The sequence below is a fragment of the Pezoporus flaviventris genome, unplaced genomic scaffold, assembly GCF_033815535.1.
Source record: "Pezoporus flaviventris isolate CSIRO_AGI_PZ_B2104156 unplaced genomic scaffold, CSIRO_AGI_Pfla_v1 ptg000006l, whole genome shotgun sequence".
NCBI lineage: Eukaryota > Metazoa > Chordata > Aves > Psittaciformes > Psittacidae > Pezoporus > Pezoporus flaviventris.
The window spans coordinates 14,988,563-15,008,925 of record NW_026892554.1 but is presented as its reverse complement, the minus strand read 5'-3'; the positions used below and the strand labels follow the sequence as shown (position 1 = coordinate 15,008,925).

Here is a 20,363-nt window from a genome sequence, read left to right as displayed (position 1 = left end):
GTGGACCTTGATAAGTGAATGAACACTCTTCTTACAAGTTGCAAGAAGGAAAAAAAGTACTGAAGAGGGTTGGGAGTTAATAGGAACAAGAGGAAGGCAACATTGGTCTTGATCAGACATAGGGGTATGAGAAGATCCATCACTCCTGACTAACAAGAAGTCTCTAACCCTAGCCCGAAGTTCCTGATCTTGGCTTCCTATCCTACTGCTACCCTTTAGCAGAATGCAATGAATTTATTTCCAACCATATGTGCATGTTGACGTACTGCTGCGTCATGGCTGCAGCCCTAAACTTGGCTGTCTAGCTTGAGGAAGATTCTAGAAAATCCTGTTCTGGAATCCCACAGTTTCCAAATTCTAACGCTAACCTTAAAACAAACTCTTCCCCTTTCTCCCCATTCCAAATCCCAAACAAACTAACAAACCCCCCATCAAACTCAGGCCACTTAAACAGTTTCCTCAGTTCCTAAAGGTTTTTCTGTTCATGGCTAGTGCTAGCACTGAGTACCTAGCTGATACACAATGGGCATTTCCATTTTCATTTTTCCTCTGTTGCTCTTAGACCCAGCACTGTCTGCAGACATAATGCCCATCAGAGAGAGGCCTTGAAGGAGATGGGCTGGGTTAGTACAAGCAGTTTTGGAGTAGGTGGTTGAAGCAACTGATTGATCCAGCTGTGTGGATTCATCAAGTCAGGGAGTCTGTCACTATGTTTTTTCCTTCTGTGGCACTCTGTGTAAAATCAACAGCCTCAAGGATAGGGGTAACTTCCCCCCCCTTCTTTTCTTCCCTTCTAATATGTGACCCTTTTACCACTGTACCTGGAGTTCATTGCCTTGGAGAGCTACCTCTCTAGGGTGGCCTGATGTTTAGTCAGGGGGGACTTGATCTCATATCCTGTAACCTCGATGAACGATGTTGGTGATACTTGCCTACAGGCACTTGGATCAGGTCTTTAATGTTTCTAATTTGCTTGGAAGATGAATAGCCCTATATCCTGGCTATTAAGTAATTTAAAATCCTTACTGAGAAATACATGATCTCAAAGTATCTGATTTCCCATGAATAATTTTTCTAAATTTCAGAACTTTTCCTGAATTATTAATGTTTCACGAGAGTTGTAGGATACCCGGAATGTTTGAGCCTTCCCTCTCTTCCCCCTGCCCCCCCCCCCTTCCTTTTTTCTTCTTTATGGCTTTAGCGTCAATCCTGCCATTAGCCCTGTGTGAGCAGTTCTGTGCCTGCTTGGCATTCATTGAGAAATTGGGGCCTTAGAGACTGCCTGACCTCTAGTTTGTCCTGTGAGCATGTCTGAGGTGTACTCACCATAATAAATCCCAAAGACAGCTGCTGCTCCAGTGAATGCTCCCAGGAGTTGTGCTAATATGTAAATTGGTAATTTGGTCCATCTTAATCTTCCAGTCACGCACATGGCTAATGAAACGGCTGGGTTTATGTGACCACCTGAAAAATGAATCACAGAATAAGTCATATGGATGACTCAGATACATGAGAATAGGTGAAGGATTCGTAAAAACATAGATGCTTTTGAGCATGAGACTAGTACATGCTTTTCTAGCTATTGTTTTGCAATTATAGCCTGACTGCAATTAAACTGAAACAAATTACAGGGGAGAGGAGGAAAGCCACCACGATCTAGCTCCCCTCTTAATGTTTGCAGACTGTGCTATTTATCAAACTGCTGTCCTGCACTATATAATCTATAGACAACTCTTCTAGAAAAAGCTTAAGTCTGCCCTATTGGTTGTGATGGGAGGGTCCATCATTCTGCACATATTCTCTCTCCTTAAGTCTTTGGCTTTTTTTTTTTCAAGGGAGAATTGTGGCAGCAGAACATTCATTCAGTTTAGAGAGCGTGTATTAAGATTAAGGACTATTACTGGCTTGATCATATATCTTGAGGTAGATCTGGAGTACCTTGGGTTTAAGTCATGTTTATGACCCTGTCTTCAACCGGGGGTTACTTAGGAAGTCAGTTTTCATGAATATAAAACAATGTCAGGCCTGTCTAGCTTTGTGCTGACTGTTGGTGAGCTATGCCTAGGTAGGATCTGAGGACCGCAGTGTGTAGTTCTTCATCACACGTTTTCATCAAGCTGTTACACCCTCCAGAAAGGTCCATGACAAGAAAACTGGTAAAGTATTTGTGCTGAAACTGAATTATATGTCCTGTGGTGTTTTGGAGTAGCTACATATAAACTCACACATGGAGAAGATTTCAGTAATACTGGAATTCTTTGTGACAATTTTAGTTTCTAAAATACATCTATTATTACGTCATGTGCTGGTCACTTCCCTCAGTGTCTTTTATCAACACAGGAAAAAAAGTGTTGAATGCCTTTTTTTTTAATATATAAATATGTAGTTAATATTTAAGAAATGCAGATTGCCAAATAAACAGATGGAACAATACTCCAAAGTAAAAATACAGTAAACCTTAAGTTTTGCAAGAACATAGCAGATCCATTGCTTACCTTCCAGGTGAAGTCTCACTTTGGCCTCATGGTTATTGGAAAAAAAAATTAGCCTTTTTCTTTAATAAAATAACTAAAAGAGTATGACCTTTGTCTGTCAAAGGCTACTGATGGAGAAAGGGCCTCTATGTACAGTTTCTGTGTTTGTTTGCACTTCAGGTCAGCAAGTATTATATTATGAAATCCAGGCACCTTTGATACATAATGAACTGACAAACACAGATAACAAACTGGATAAAACCTTCTTTGTATCACTTCCAAAACTCTGACCTAGTGGCATCAGGCCTGAATTAATTTTGAATTCCTCACTGTATTTCAAATTCTTCAGCACAGAGCAAAGAGATGGCTGGCACCTTATTTAACAGCCCCTTGTGAATTTTGATGAACTGTTGTTTTGTCTTTTGTTCTTAACTCTGCCTGGAATTAATCATCTTCCTTTCTTTCAACACCTGATACTGTTCCCCACCTGTATGATGATTATGATGGGCAGGACAAGACATAAATAATAGAGATATCTAATTAACATTGCATCTGGAAAGGAAAAGTCTAGTTGAAGGCCAAATATGCTGACATAAGAGTTAAAAAGAGTCTTGGTTCCCGTGCCACTGATAGTGTCCTGGTTTAAAAAAGAACCAAAACACTTTGGATAGCATGTTCCTGCATTCTTTTGTAGCTCCAGTGATCACAGTGATCCAGACACAGAAGATTAGGTGGAGAAAAACAAAAAGGGAAATTTTTCTAGATAAGAGCTCAAAATCACCAAGTGTGCAGCCTATATATTTTATAGTACCATAAAGAACTGATGCAAACTATTTTAGCGACACTTAAACATGAAATGTCATGACCAAAAAGCCACAGAACTTGCTAACAAATTCTGTATAGCACCTGATATTCTGAAATGTCCACTAGTAATCATATGCTGGATAATCACAGCCTATTGAAATATCTGTTGCTATTCTTTTGCAAAGAAAATGCACTGTCTGCAGAATCCTTTGTCATGGGAAAAACACAGGAAGTGTAATACTGCAACATCTACAACTGCTCTGCCCTGCTGGGATTGAATTATTAATCTTCTGTATAATGGAGATTAATATCCCTTACAGATGCAAAGGTAGGGCAGGTTAGTGTCTATACAGGTTTGGGTTTTTTTCATGATACTGCATTAGAAGGGTTGTAGTTTAGTGTTGTAGTTTAGAGATGTTCAGGTAATAGGAATTAACTTCATGTTGTATTAAGGAACCATTCTGCTCTGTTTCAATGACAGGAACATGACTGCCTGTTTTTCAGTACCTTAAGCACTTTCTAATGTGAACTTAAAACTTCCTTGTGCACAGTGCCTTTGTAAAAGAATTTGTCAAAGAGAGGAGAAATGGCCGCACTGATTTCTGCTACAGCAGCTATTTATAATGGCCTATTTTTATCTAGTGATATCTGCCCAGATCTGCTTTACCTTTTTTTATGAAGGGTAAGAAATGCCTCTATGAAAGCTGGAGTACAAGGGCACCATTTGCTATAAGAAAGCAATACAAATTCCACATGCAACATGGAGTATTGTCTATTATAATACATAACACTGTAGTATTATGTAATGCATAACACTATTATACAGAACACTGTATACATTAGTATGTATTATAATGCATCACACTATATAATTCATTACACAACCCATCATTTTCTATTTTAAAGGGAGAATTTAAATGTTAAAACCAGTTATGCTAATGTTTCTGATATTAATTTGGCTAAACTGAATGGTGGAAATAGGAGAATAAGCACCATCCAGTATGGCACACATAGATACTGATCAGTTATCCTAGCTACAGGCAAAAGAAAGGCTCCCGACCCATATACACTGAGGAAATAATACAGCAGAAAGAAAGGGGCAATGACAGTACATTGACAGTGCATCGGAGTTTATCCCTAGTACTCGGTATTTTTTGCCTTTTCTGCTTTCTGTGATCTGCTGCTCTCTGAATCAGCAGACAAACAGGAGCAGACTTGCTATTGCCTAGTCATATGAAAGGAAGAGACTGCATTCTATAAGGTGAACCTTGCTCATTATACCCATTAGTGGGTCATTCTATGTTCTTCCAAGCTGGCAGCCATTTTAGCTGATGCCTCTACTGGATTCTGTAAGCTTTTCATGGTTATTTCCTTAAATGCAGTGCCTATCCTGTCCAGGATCAACTCTATTGACAGAATTTTCAAAGCAAGACCAAGCAGACTTCTGGCTTGCATAGACTATTTTCCATAAAAGCCAGACATGTGCCAATTTTGCACACTGTAGTTCAAATCAGAATTTGGTGGAAGATTTTGTCAAATGCAAAGAATAGAAGGAAACAAGAACACAAAAGATTTATGAGCAAAATTCTGATGCAGACTTTCCTGCTATTGCTGAATACATAATTGTTTATACCACGAAATGTAAGTAATTTAATAACATAGCCTTAAAACTGTGGCAATAAGTGCTATATAAGGAAAAAAGAGTCACTTACCAGAAACTCCCCCAGACACATACACTGCTATGGTGACTGCCATTGCAAATCCAACCGATACCGTCATAGGCCCACCATGGACTCCTCGGCTAAGGACAGCCTGGCCCACACACCCACATCCAAGCATCTATATTTTGAAAGAGAAATGTAAAACCATGTGTGTGTCTGTCAAATGTTGTTGGTTAGTTTGCAACTTCTTTTGCTGTCCAGATGTAGCTGAAAATTTTGTTAAATATTAAAACAGTGCTGGAATTTGAGATTAGTAGCATGCATGCCATTGTTGCCTTTGCTGCAATGAACATTTCCTTTTTTCCCCCTGCTCTGTGACCATGTTTGCTTGTAAGGACCTCTGTCTTCCCCGGAAAAGAGCTTTCAAGTACAATGATGGGATACAGATCAGAGTTTGGAGCCTAAACAAGATCTCACAGCCTCTACAACAACTCTCTGTATCTGAAAGTGAAGAAAGAATTAATTCTGTGTGGTAAGTTTTTTTGTTTCCAGATTGTTACAAGCAATGAAAAATTACTATACAACTTATGAAATACTGTTCAGAAAGCTTCTAATGTTTAATGCTGAAACTCTGGAAGGAGACAACTGTCTGGAAATCAGAGTATGTGTTACTGTTATGCTGCCTTGATATCATATATTACTTTATCAAAATATTTCACTGGCTCTGTAGCTTGAACAATTAATTGAAGTGGAGATACCTGAATAATTCACACTGGAGTATTCTCAGTGGATTTAAACTAGCTTCTATTTTATGTTGGTTCTCAGAATGAAATTCAGCAGCACATTTAAATGTATGCTAAAGATCCTATTTATCCTGTTCTAAAGCTTCTGCTTAGCTTCAGGTGTGCATTTAGGTCCTATTAAAGTTGGTAGGAAAGATTTTCAGAGTTACAAAAGCCTTCAGTTTAAGATAGACTAGCTGATCGTTTTCTGCCAGAAATCAGTTTGTGTCTTTGAAAATCTCCTTTTTAAATTTATGCCCGAGTGCTTTGTTGAAGGACCCAGCGCTCTGTGGAAGATATCAAATATCTGTAGTCAAAAAACCTTTGCTTCTTTGCAACTGTAAGTGATCTGAATTGTACTGGGACAATTCTGGGGTGGGACTAGATTTATCCTGAACCTTAATCCACTTTGATGTTAAATCGGAAATATATAGATAGGTATATAGATATATGTATCTATATGTGTATCTATGTACTTTGGTGGTACATGGGAATCTGATTTTTTTCTTCTTATAAAGTCATTCCATCTTAGTCTGTGTAATTGCTTTGGTTAATATCCTTGCTTTGCTTTAGTATTCTGCCATTACTGCCAAACTACAACACTGCTTGTCACCAATGCCTGTATTACAAATATTCTTTCTAACTCTGCATATTTAAATACATAAAATCTAGTTCTTTTAGAAATCCTTATTTTCAGTTGCAAGGTAGTTGCATTCAGAAACTGCAAAGTAATGGGAAGATCTCTCCTGCCTTAGAAATAGACTGTACCAAAAAGGTTTGGTGATTTAGGTTTAACAAGCAAGTCCTGCTAGAATAGCTGCAATTTAAATGGGGGGGGGGGGGATATCATATTTTTGTTCCCAAGGGTTTTAACTAACACCAAAATGTGACAGAAAAGCTCTCAATAAAATTATGCTCTTAACCAGCAATGCAGACAGAGTTTCTGTTATGAGTGCCCCAAGATTGTGTCATATACCCAGGTGCAGTTCTTGCCTTGAGGTTATAATTATGTAAGCAAACAAAGCACTGGCTGGTGCCAAAGTGTTACAGCTGTCAGGTTAAGTAAAGGTAGGGTGGAGGTAGATAGCAGTAGTTTATTGGACTGTATAATTGAAAGTTGCAAGACTTTGCAACTTGACTATGCCAAGCTGCAGTCAACTACTGTGCAGAGGATGACATATGCACTGTGTACACTGAGATGCAGCCTGCATTCAGGCAAGCAGTTAGATCCGCAAGCATGCGCTTGTGTTCTAAAATGGCATAGACAGTTGCAGATACAAAGAAAAGGATATTCTTTTGAAAGTATTACTAAGGATGTTATAAGAAATAGGAATAGGGGAGATGGGTATAAAAAAGGGTAAGGGACAATAACATCTCTGTGTATCAACTACAAATTCACAAGAAGAGGGAAGGAAATAAGAGAGGGAGGCTCTGGCCTCCCTTCCCTAATTACCAGAACTGAGAAGAATTGTACAGAAATAGCTGTGTGTCACTCTTGCATAATAACTTCTGCTCTGCATGTCATAGGGAAATACGCAACTACAGATGCTCCATTTTTGTGCTTAACTAGCCTCAGAAAGCTCAGTCTACAAACAAGAAAGCATGCAAGCCAGCTCAAACACAGCTGCACTGGCTTCTTGCTTGGTGGATGTTGGTGACTGCCTGCTCATGAACACTATTGCAGGTCCAGTCAGAGTGTGCCCATTTTGGGATGGGGAAACTGGGCACTGAGCCTATAAATTTGAACCATGTGACACTAATATTTTCTCCATCTGCTGTCATTTTTAGGAAGAGAAAACTTTTTCTCATACCTACTGTAGCTAGGTTGACATAACTGGAAACTATCGCCTAATCATGTAATTACAGGGGCAGCAATTTAATACCCTGTGAATCTCTGCTTGGCTGAGTTAAGACTGACTAGATCATCAAGTTGTAACTAATATTCTAAGTTTCTAGGCCAAACTCAGCCATCAGCTGCACCCACACAAATTCATTGAATGAAGCACAAGGAATCAGTGGGAATTTAATTTACAGTAGAATATAACCAGATCTCTTTATCATATCTTAGGTTACTAGGCTTTCATCTTATCAGTTGTCTATAGCCTGACCTGCTTAAATTGAGTAGAATAGCTTCAGTACTAACTTTTGTTCACAAAGTAATGATATTACTGTCATAAATAACACGTTTGGGTGTGGAATAGCTGTCTGCACATTCCCTGCCAAAAAATCTTGCTTTGTACACATTAGAGCCTTTTCTTTGTCATGTGTAACAAGGATAATGTTAGGAAAGGAAAACAACTGGCCTCCAATGAGCATAATGTCCTGTTACTCCCTGAAAGCTTACAGAATTTTATCTCTACCACATTCATCAGAGCATCTAAAGATCATTTTGTTTCCATTTGTGCTATTTTCAGGATTTTTGTAAATGCTTGTAATAGCATTTTTAGTGTAAATAGGATTTCCTGCCACATTGGAATGCAGAATTTTAGGTAATTTATTTTTCTACATGGCCTATAAAGCTTTAGACATCTTAAAGCAGAATGCTTATATAAAAATAAGTTCCCTTCTGATCAAACAGATCTGGTGGTAGTGTGCACTCATAGCCATACACTTAAACATTACAGAAGCAGTCAAATCTCCTGCTTTTTAACAGTGTGGAGACAATGACAAGTTTTTTGTTATATCTTGTACTTCACCAGCTGTCAACTTGTGGTGAGGGTACCACAGATGTCCCTGCAGGCAGATACAGCCTCAGTGGCCACACAGCTGGATGTTGCTCTACATGAATACAAGAACTCGGGGTGCTACATGGAATACAGAATCAGCAGTTACCAAAAAATAATGATAAGCTGTTACAATTTCAATTGGGAAATCCTAGAAAACCAGTTCACAATTCCCATTTCAGTCAGTTTTCAGGACTCCCTCCACCAATTCACAATTTTGTGAGGATGCCTTTGTTCAGGTAAGGCAGCAACCCTGCCCCTTTCCCATGTCACGCTCCCACCTGTGTTGTCCTGCTGTTCCCCAGATGGGCATTTCCTACTAGCCTATTGCCTGCTCCCCTTTCACACTGGACAGCCCTGAAGTACTGCTCTGGATTCTGCCACATGTGCTTATGTTTCTGCACAGTGCTGGGAAGGGGATGGACCCTCAGGAGCAGTGCAGTGAATTAGGCTCAAGCTGTGTGCTTGCAGTGAGCGTCCTGCTATCCTGAAGCCACCTGTTCCAAGTATGCCCTAGTATTTCACTTCTTAGGCAAACCTCTATGACTTCTCCAAGCAGCCAGACTTTAAATGGCCTATTTATGCCCTTAAAAGCAAGAATAGGGGTAGGAAGAGTCAGAAAGTCCCTTGGAGACTGGAAGAAGTGATTGTTTTCCCTTCGCTGCAGGTAGGGATCTCTGACCAGAATTGCCCATGAAAACTTTAGAAGTTATTTGTGATTGCCTCTAGCCTTTTTTCCCCTGCTCCCCCTTAATATGCCCATATACAGTTAGTTTGAGTGTTGCCTACAAAAGTAGTAAGTAAACTTTTCAGATATGAGACAATTTCTAAATTGATGGTGTCCTCCTAAAGGTCTTTAATTTGGAGTGTGTTTTAGAATTCACTTTCATTTCCAACCTCTTAAATTCTGAAGCAGGCTTGCTTTTTAAATAATCTATTGCATTTCATAATAAGGTATTTTATAAAGGATTAGAAACTTTCCATACAGAGCCATATTTTTGCTATGTTTGCGTATTACGTAGGGCCTTGGTTCAGACTGGGCTCCTAAACACACTTTCAATAGAGATGGTAAGGCTAACAGCAATGTGTTAGATATATGAAAATTCAGGCCTGTAGCTGAATGAATTGAATGTGCAAGCTTTCAATTTGCAGGAAGCTCCTGTTCTTCCAGGAAAGAGCAATCTTTATCTAATTTCATGTTTAATATTTGCTGTCTTTTGTTAAATCAGTACTAAGAATTTTAGGTGAGATAAGATAGAGTTTACCAGTCACGTAGCTGTTAAATACTTTAAAAGCACATGCCTCTTATTTTATCATTAATTAAATATTTTGGTGGGGATGGGAGGATTTCTGTACATTATGATTTAATCAAACTTGAAGTAATAAAAAAATCACTATATCCATTCTCCTGATGATCTAGTGGGATATAACCAATATCCTCTGGGGTTCAAATGGATTTCCCTTTTGAAACCATTTTTTAATGACAGACAGCATTACTTCTTGGAGACAAGAATGTAGATTTAGTAAGGTTTTGGATGAATTGTGTATATAAAGCTTTTAAGACACACATAAAGATCAGGCTCAGATTGCTCTGTGGGAAAAACACAGTGAAAATATTGAGGCACAGACTGTGCTGTGGTATATAAGCTGACACTTTCAGATTTTTATTATTCCTTTTGCACGTGCAATAGGAGACAAATAAAAGTTTGAAATCACCTAGAGAGAATGCAAAGGTCTGTATTCTCTTGTATTTTATTATGATTAATATTGTACTCTTCATCCTGAAATGCTAAAGTGCTTTTCTTTCCTGAAGTCTATATGGCAACTGGTTTGAGTCAGTTTCTTCAGTGAAGGTTATTTTTATTTTCTTACTATGTTGTAGGAATTCAGGAGAGAAAGCAAATGAAATATTTCACATTCAGATGCAAGCTTTCAGGAGTGAAATGTGGCCCCTTGCAAAGGGGCTAGGAAGAAATGGCTAGACAAGGGAAGAAATTCTTACCTAGTGTCTTGAGGAGAGAAAGAACCTATTCACGTGTTGCTTCCCTCCCAGGTTACTCATTTATTCTTGAGTTGAGATGTGCCTCTCTGCTTTGCTTCCTACACCAACTGAAAAGGTTAAAATCTTCCTGTACTCTTAAAATGTGTTTAGTCTCTGTAGCAGTGCTTGGGGTATTATCTGTACTATTCAGACATAGTGCAGGAGCGGGCAAGGCAGCACGGCAGTTTCTGAGAAATAAGGTTTTCTGTCTCTTAAGAGTGTAAGGGTACATGTAGCTTGTTTTACTCTTTCCTTTGGGTGCGGGAACCGGGTGGTGGGATCTTTGCTGTGTCCTTGCGGTTGGAGGTGCATGGTTATGGGTAATTAAAGCCTCAGCATGTTGTCTTCCTAAGCTGTTTTCTGTTAGGAAAAAAAACCCACCTTGAATGCTTTTAATGTTAAATAACCCTTTGGGTCAGAGAAACTGTGTTAAGTTTGCCTTGGACTGGGAGAGCTCGCAAGAATTCTCTTTTATCCAAAATGATTTATTGAACTGTTTTGATCGCAGAGATACAAACTCTCTGTATGGCATGAACTGCACTTACTGTCTTTCATTCTGTTCCCCAGCTGTTTGTCAGTTTTTAAAATTATTACTTTTATTATCTTTTTTTATTTGGCAAAACCTGAAAAAGCATTCTATAAATTTGTGTCTAAAACACAAATACACGTGGAAGAGGATTGTTTGTGGCTGTGCCCTTGCAGTTGAATGTTGGAAGGATGCAAGTGTTCTGTAGGGACTTTTAGCTGAGCCTCAAACTTCATCCCTATAGGTGCAAACTTTCTGGGGAGGGGGGAAGTATCTACAGAAAAAGATCTTGGAAAACTAATTCCAGCATGCTGGAGCCCTGTGGTTAAATGAGAGCTGAGGGTAGACACTGCTCATTTGTAGCATTATATAATATTTAAAAAGCTGTTGAGTGGCTTATCAAAATACCAGTTTAAGTTTTAATAACATTTTTAACTAGTTTTGACAAACTGAAGTTCACTGTCTAAGAGGCAATTATATAAGATTCTGTACTCCAGGAAGTTCATTGCTGACGGCAAACAAGGTAGCTGTCAAACTGCTGCCATTCAGTTTTCTACCTTAAACAAAACTCATTGTTTAAGCAATTTCATCCTATACAGAATCTTCCTTTCACAAAAACTTAGAACATGGAATTTATCTTTTTTTAAAAACTTAGTATTAATTTTTTATTAAACACTTACTTAAGGAATGAATTATCGAAAGCTACATTTGCTTTCATGTAATAACATTGTGTAATGAGGATTCTAATGTATGCTATATTACTGTGCTGTATTGTAATTAACATGCACTGGAATGTAAGGCCATAAAGAGATATGGAAAAGTTGCGTAAATTTTAATCTTCTAGACTAGGCAAATCCATGGAATGTCATATTTACAAGATTTTGCAGGCAACACCCAAACTCCACAACAAAGCAGGAGTGATACTTACAAAACTAAGTAGTCAGAATATGAAAACAAGATAAAAAGGTTTTGATGAGCAAAAGATAAATAGCCTTCCTTCTCATTAGTTGAATTATTTGCAATATGGGGTGTCATGCATTTGTTTCATGCTCAAGCACTACACCTTTACACACGCAAACAAACATTTGCTTCAGTGGGAGTTTCGCAAGAGGCTCCCCACCTCCAGCTGGAGGCTAAGCTTTAGGGTAGGAATACTTGCACTACCCACCTGTCTTTACATGCTAAATGGAAGCCCATGTTCTGTTTCAACAAGGAAGCATACACTGTTCTGGGCTCAGGAGACACTGGCTCCTGTGCAGCTTCTTTCTGGGAAACTGTGTTTGGTAAGATGCTCTTAAGAGAGACAACGAAATAAACAGGTGAGCAGAACTGGTAAAGGAAGCCACGTGGCCAATTTGGCATCTCTCTTTTTTTGGATACACTTAATGGCATAAGCCAGAGTAAATCCTGTTTTGTTTGAGAGCAGTGCAGCCAAATTCCAAAGTGTAAATATGGAGAGAAGGATGATTAAAAGCAGAGAGGCAGTTGAATAGGTGAGTTGCAGGCAGGCTCACTGAAAATTCACATAAACCATCTGCCTGGTGCAGCATGGCTTCCTGACACTCTTGTGCCTGGCACCCAGATGTTGTCCCGCAGAGGAGCCCCAAGAGGAAAAGCACTGAGCCAGGAGGCATGCTGGAGAACAAAAAGCTCTCCAGAGAGCTCTTTCACAAGGTGGCCTCAGGCAGCCCCAGATACAGGCTGAGGCTATATCAGAGGCTGGGAAATGTGTGTGTGCACAGTGGCCTCTCAGACACCATGAACAAAAGGGGTGGGTGTTCTCCCACCTCAGGAATCTATTGCCTAGGTATAGCCTCGGGGGGGGGGGGACCAGTCCCACAAGTTGTTTCCAAACACACTGTGTATACATTGTCTATAAAACAGTTGTACTGTTTTCAAATGTTCATTGAAAACTCTGTGCGTAGATTGTTGTGGGGATTTTGGTTCGGGTTTTTTGTTTGGTGTTTTTTTTTTGATATTTACCCTAAACTACAAATGGTACAATTAAACTTTAGGGGTTTGCCACGTGACATCACCAAGGTAAATACAAGAAAGGGGCAGAAGTTCACAGATCATTTGCAAATACCCAGCATAATACATGCTCCCTGTTGCCTGTACTGCAAATATAACTTAGTGATGTTAGAACTGCATTGCTCCATTTGTTTCATAGAAATCACATAAGAGGTGAAGTGTAACATTTTCTCAGGTTGATGGAACATTATAAAGTGAACACGGTATCCAAAGCTCATTGTAACCAAACTTACATGCAATTTGCATCTGGTTATGGACTGTATAATTTGGGGTTCCTGCCCCGGTTCTTGTTCCAGAGTGTAATTAGGGAAGCTGTGCTATGCTTGGGGAGGCTTGATGCTGAAAGAAATACGTGTTTCCCAGCAGAATGTCTAAGCGAAATAGCCTACTCACCAGCAGGATTACCCAGGCAGGTGGTAACAGCAGCTGCTCTGTATACCATCAGATCTGCCTATACAGCAGGGCACTTCCAGGTTCCTAGGGTTTAGTGTTTCTCACTGAACCCTCAGGGGTTGAAGGCAGGTGCTTTGGTAAGCAGAAAGAGAGGATCACACACATTATCTGTATTGTCAGGTTGTGCAGCGCAAGCAGCTGGTTCAGATAACCTGACTGTGACATCTCAGGAGGGATTACTCGGGAGCATCTCCAGTCTGATCCACTGAATTGAGTATCCATTAATGGTCAGTACATTTGCTGTGATTCTGGATCTCACATTCCACTTTAGTTTCTTCTGAAAAGAATTCAGTTTATGTGCTCTGAAACCATGCTGCAAGGCAAACCACAGCATATTAAGTAGGGATGACCAAGAAATGCTACCCAAACTGTAAACCCACTGACTTTCTCCAGGCCTGTTGTCTCAAGTCTGTTTAAGATCAAGCAGAGTCCTCCTCACCCACAGGTGAAGGCTTGAGGTTTGTCTCAAGTGACTGATTTTATTTTCTATATATCCTGAAATTAATCTTAAAGTTTCTACGTTTTCCAGTTTGGGGCAATAATGTTGCAAGGTTTGGGTTTCCAAAGATGGTAGTTCAAGCTCTACTCAACATTACAGACCACAGGCTATTAACAGTATGTGGTCTGTGATTTTGTTCTCCAGAAAAAAATAGAAATAAGTGATTTGGAGGACAGAATTACACCCAGCTAACTTCCAGAGGTGCTAGGTTGGTGACAGAATTAGGTATGGTCAGTTAGCATTGAATTCCAGATGAATTCTGTTGGTAATAGAAAGGCTCATCCTTGCCTCGCTCCCTGGCATGGGTGCTCCCCACAGGCTATAAAACCCATCACAGTGACATAAAATGGATTTCAGCAAAGATCTGATTCAACTGTGCTGTAAGCTGTGGACTCTGGTCTCACTTTCACTTTGTAACAGGAATAAGACATAGTAATAGGATGGTGGAAGAAAATTACCACTTCTTTTGCATACACAGTATCTGTTTTTCAAGGATTTCTGCTCTCTGACTTACCATGTGCCCTTTTCATTAGCTCCAGTCTAAGTTAAGGGTTTAATATTTATCTGTTCTTAAAGAGAAACTACTTACTAGCTGACAGAGACTGAAAGCAATAGCAGTAAATAACAGCAAAGTCAGTTCATTCACAATAAATGTTTTGTACTGCCACTAACTTGTGCAGTCTAAACACACATTGAGATACCCAAGCACTGAAAAAATTGCTTTTTAATCCATGTGAGGCTCTTCTCTGTTTTAAACCAAGGTTGAAATCAGAAAGGGTAAACCAGAATTGAGAAACTCGGATTGTCAACAATTTTATAGCTTCATTTTCTACTACATTTGTGTGGTGAATACACTAGAAAATGGACTCTGGATTTGCATTTCCTTCTAGTCTTGTGCTGCAGGACATTAAATAATAGCATTTGTGGTCTAATCTGCACTTTAATATGTTTTCTTTACTTGCTTAATTGTATTGATGGACAGAGGAGGATGATCTTGCGTTGAGGACAGAGTACTGGAAGTCAGGTGATCTGGGTTATATTCAGAGTTCTGCCGCAGGCTTCCTGTGCAGTCTGCTGTAATCAGGTTTGCTAATATATCAAATGAAGATAATGACATTTCCCCTCCTTACCAGGGTGTTGTGACACTTAATTCATTAATGTTTGTAAAGTGCTTTGTTCTCCTTGCTTCTAAATGTGCTCCTTACTGTAATGATGTCTTATGGATGGTATTAAATTTGAGAATAATGTTACTTTAGTGCCTGTGCACTTCAGCTGGCTGAAGTGTAGTAAAGACCATTATTTTCATGTATTTTATGAGGTACTGAAATTTTTTAGATGACTTACTTGAAATTTAGCTAAAATATAGTTACAGTTGTAAAACACACTGTCAGTGCTATGCCTGCTTCTTTTTATTTCCTTTTTCCTCTCTCTATGAAATATTTAGCAATAAGCAACACTGTTTTGTTCAGACTGAAAGGACGAAGAAAGAGTTTGGCATGAATACTCTAGCTGCTCGACTTCCAACTCTGCTACTGAATCTGCTCTCTACCCTGGTAAATCACAGGGAAAAGCTCTGTGTCCCATTGCAAAATACACAGAAAAACTGAGCAAGAAATTAAGTAAAACTAAATCTGAGTATATGAAAATGAGGAATTTTGGCATTTACCTAAACTGTAGCTGTACCACAGGACCAGGAAACTGTATAATTTATGTAGTACAGTTAAACCAAAAGCCCTCTGAATGTTTGGCAGTGCAACTTCCAATAAATTCACTGCAAATCACACAGCTAACTTTCTATATTGCATGGGAAAATAACTTGGCTAAAATTCTCTTAATGTGAAATACAATGTATTTGTTAAAGCACATGGAAGTTGTGCACAGAAGTGGAACTAGAATAAACTGCTGAGCTTTTTCAAAACAAAAGCAAGCATATTATTAACATTCATTGTGCGTACTTTGATTTTTCACAATGTGGTAGCTCACTGAAATTTTGCTCCTAGATGAAATCAAATGCTTATTAAACAATTATAATAAATACAGCTATCTTTTTTTAATAGCCAGTGATAATTACATCAGATGAAGAAAGGAATTACAAACTTACCGTAAATAGAAGCAGTTCATTCAAGGCTGTACAATGTTTGTCAGGCAGTAACCACGCTGCTGGTACAGTACAAGAAAAAGCATACATGTCCCCTTACAAGCACTGCCCAGCATTAGATTAGTAGGAAGAAAGGAAAGCAGCTGACACTTACTATCAGTATAAAAGTTCCCAGGAATTCTGAGAGGGCTTCTTTAACCAAGCTGTTCTTCAAGGCAAATTTCTCCTTTAAACTCCTTTTGCTTTTCCGGCTCATTTTGGCTTCCTCTATTGCTCTGGTGCCCTAGTTACAAACACACACAAATTTTGTTCTGTATTTGTCCCTGCTTCAGCTGAACTTTGACACTTTTACTTATACATTGAAATATGAGATATCATCTTGTACAGCCAGTGAAATCATCTGACTGCAGGCATTGACAGAACCAACTCAACATGCCCTAACAATTCATCATGAGTTTTCCATCCTGTGTCTTCTGAGTACACTTCTATTTTTACTGGCTAGATAATACCAGTAAGTTCACAACCAGAACTCTTCTTTTTTTCTTGGAGAATGGATTAATCATTACCTTTTCTGCTTTCCGGTAAAAATGAATAAAATGTTGCTCCTGTCACCTTGATCAAAAAGAAAGGCAAAAAGAGAAATCACAAAGTCAGACACCAAAATAGGGTTGAAAATTTCCCTCTGACCTAGATTGGGATTTAAACCATGCTCTTATTGGCTGTCCAAAACCTTTTCAAGGGGAGGTTGTGAAAGAGTGAATGCTTTAGAGAATGCTGTGCTCTAGCCTGTAAACAAACACTTCTATCTTGTCATTTCTGCGGGATTTCAATGACTAATGAAGAATCTTACCTTGGCCTGTAGTATGTTGAAATTGCGTATCCACCCACAACCCTCTTTTTGGATTAAATGCCTTGCTCTCTAGTGACCCGTCCTGTTTACAGAAGAGCAATGAGGCAGAATAAATTAGGAACATTTAATGAAATCTCCTTCGGTCCAGCGGCTCCCTATAATGCAATATAGGCAAGTGAGGCACTATATGTCTCCAATATGTTTAGCTTAAAAATGCATAGATGCTATAGTATGAAGCATGATAATATTATGTTCCATGATCTTAAGACGTGAAGTTGCTGAATATATCAAAGAATCAGACCTTCTAGGAAAAAAAAAAACAACTCTTAATCTCTCAAGTGTCTTGTATGGTTTATCAGATGTGATACTGACTTGACTAACATGCTGTCTGGGTGATTTACAAGTTGTTTTTGTCATTTGACTCGACACCAAAACCTTAGCCCAGTTTTGGTAGGTTGTTTTGGCAGATGTAGATGCTCAGTGCCTTGGTTTCTGTGTTTCCTAAACCTTTTTCTCTTTGGTGGTAAATGTGTTCAGGTCTGTCAGTACTGCTGTCTGCTGTGAATAGGATGGAGCTTTACAGGACTGGGCAAATGGGTTCACTTCTGTTACCCCATCAGTGCTCTTCCTTGCCTCCAACTAGGACCTGATGTGTGTTCCCTACATTTACCACCAGTTCCATTTTTTAACCATCCAGTTCACCCCAGCACCCAATTTTAATCCTTAATCACTCTTCTGTGTCCCTCTACTCACCTTTCTCTGCCTCCACGTTTAAGTACTGCCCTGCCTTTAGTGACTGAGAAAATGATGGCTTTGTGGCAAGCAAAGCTAATGTGTTATGACTCCATTTGTACGAGTGCTGCATGAGCCACGTGAGCACCTGTGCAGCAGCAGGGATGCTCTTGGGCAGGAGTGCTACACGTCCTGCCTGTAGTGCAAGTCAGCACTTGCACAGACAGCTGAGAGCTGACTCTGGGAAGCCCCTGAAAATAGCCTGTGTTGTACAATGCTTTCAAAACCTTTACCCTACACCACTGCAAAACAAAGATATTATTCAGGATGTTAATTGTCACAGCATGCTAAAGTATATGTTTATTATGTCTGTGAGAGAAGTCTTTCAGAATTATGTATACAGTAGGGCTGAGGGAGGATGCTAGGGAGGCCATTCATTACAGCAGGAATGAGATAAACCACTTCCTCTCTTCCAGGAAAATGAGAAATAAATAAATATGCTTATAAAAGCAATTTTTAGTTGTATGTCCATAGCAATTCTTTCTTTTTGTGCAGATGTAGGTCTCCCTCACACAGCAGTATGCAGATACCTCTTAGTTTAGTTTCATAACAGGTGTGAAGGCATTAATGCTATTTTTCAACTAACAGTAGGGCAATAACATGTCAGAGACATAAAGCTTTACTCATTTGTCCAGATCATGTTAGCTTCCTTACAACAGTTGTCTTTAAAGGGTTGAGAATCGGCACAAATACACATATTTTACATTTGCTTCCTTCAAATTTTCTTCAATGCTTTATCGAATTCGTACGATTTAACTCCACTAATAAGAAGCATGATGCTAAGTTAGAACAAAGGTCCTTCTCATTTCCATAATCAGATTCAAACAGGTGCTGTATGAAAGTATAGGACATAGTACATAGGAGATGATTGCTCCCTTGGTAAATCCTTCCAGCTTTTGCCAATTGTCAATTTAAAGTCTCTGCTACACTTTGGACCCATTTTCAAATAGAAAAGGGGACAGAACAGGAAATTTGAATTAAGTTTCTTCTTTTATTGTATTCAGAAAAAGGTTCTCAAGACATCTCCCAAATCTAACAAATGTGTACCTAGCATTACAAGAAAGACAAGTAAAATGTAAATATAAACACTGTGAAAGCTTTGTCCTTAATTACTAGCCCATATGATCCATGCTCTGTGTCACTGCCTTTTAGTCACAGGCAATGGGCCACCTGGTTGAACAATGGAAAGAAAATACACTGTGATTACTGTTTCCTACTGATCTCCCTCACCTGGGCCCTGCTCCCAGAGCCATAAAGGTAAGGACAGTGGCAATGCCACCCATAAACATTGACAGCTATGTTTTCTGAGGGAAGAAAATGCAGATGTTCTTCAAAAATTGAAGTTCATGTAAGCAAGGAGCATAGGAATAGGATGAGGTCTGTCAAATGCAGACCCACAACAGAGCTGACCAAGAAGATTTTAAGATTTTGCCGAGAATGTGGAAGAACTAACATAAACTCTTTTCAGAATCTATCACTAGAGGAGTCCTGCAAGAAAGTAGGTAAAGCAGCAGAGGCTGAAAATGTAGAGGAAGTGTTCAAGGTGCTTAACTCCACAGCTAAAAAGCTGGAAGAATTATTTGCCCTGCTAAAGAACCAAACGTTAGGTGGACTGAGGGTGAGGAACTGTCCTCAAATGAATTGTCAATAAGAAAGACTTCAAGAGAAATTGGTAAGTTAAACAGTAACCAATTGCTGGAGCTGTGTAATGTTTCCACCAAGGATTCAAATGTTCAGCTACTGAAGTGCTAGTGCCAGTGGGTTGTTTTTTGCTGAACCTCATCCTAATGCCAGCAAAATAGAACATAGGAAATGTACCACTGATCCACTGGTGTTTCAAAAGAGCCCTCCAAGGGTGATCATGGACACTACAAAACGGTCAATGTGACTTCTATGACAGGAAAATTAGAGGAACTAATGTCAAGAATAAAATCATTAAGACACACAGATAAAGCTCTGTAGAAACATCCAAAGGATTCCATTAAGGGAGGGTGTGCCTCACAAATCTATTGGCATCCTGTAAAGACATCAAAAAGCATGCTGATGATATTGTTCATGCTTTACATGTGATCAGTGTAACCTTAGACTGCAAAACTAAGACCCTTGGGATCCTTACCCAAAGGCATTCTGGACTGAACTATTTCTTCTCTTGCCTGTATTCAAGCAGAGCAGGAATTCACACAGTGTATATAACCTAACCATTTTTATAGTAATCTTCACTCCTATAGAAATAGCAAAGTAGAGAATTATGCATATAGCTCCCACAGTTTAAATCCCATGGGTAGCAGCATATACTGTGCAGAATTTTTAATAGCACATTATTCAGAGTATCACATAAATTGTTATTACTGATGTAATAAAACCTAAACCAACACAGCTGGAGAGACCAAGGCTATAAATACACCATTTATTTTTTTTGTATTGTGACAATATGGGCCAAGTTATTTTTAAGCTTAAATCTGATTTTAGTTCAATTGGGCAAAGTCTGACTGTGTACATCTACTATAATTGACATCCCTGGTCAAATGCCTTTACCTAATTTATGTTTTCATACAGAAACTGCTGCAAGGTCCTTAAAGGATGTTCTATGGCTTATGGACTGATGCTGCTGCTGGAGGACTCAAAAAAA

The 20,363-nt window shown here is 39.1% G+C and overlaps 1 protein-coding gene and 1 long non-coding RNA gene across 4 annotated transcripts in view; one reads left to right on the top strand and one right to left on the bottom strand.

The window, feature by feature from the left end:
* AQP9 (aquaporin 9) overlaps nt 1-16,755 on the bottom strand; it is a 26,585-nt gene extending 9,830 nt beyond the window's left edge. The window contains exons 1-4 of one of the 2 annotated variants that reach the window (XM_061447065.1): nt 16,659-16,755; nt 16,247-16,375; nt 4,991-5,117; nt 1,327-1,464 (exon numbers count right to left, since the gene is read on the bottom strand). In XM_061447065.1, the coding sequence (XP_061303049.1) occupies nt 1,327-1,464; nt 4,991-5,117; nt 16,247-16,348 (367 nt within the window). In that variant the 5' untranslated portion in view covers nt 16,349-16,375; nt 16,659-16,755. The other variant, XM_061447066.1, reaches the window with a different exon arrangement.
* On the top strand, nt 3,468-20,363 carry LOC133266024 (uncharacterized). Of its 2 annotated transcripts, XR_009742231.1 has the most exons (4): nt 3,468-3,615; nt 5,335-5,475; nt 12,225-12,330; nt 20,291-20,363. It is a non-coding gene; the product is annotated as an uncharacterized LOC133266024 (long non-coding RNA). The 2 variants fall into 2 exon arrangements; XR_009742230.1 differs by lacking the exon at nt 3,468-3,615 and having other exon boundaries at nt 5,277-5,475.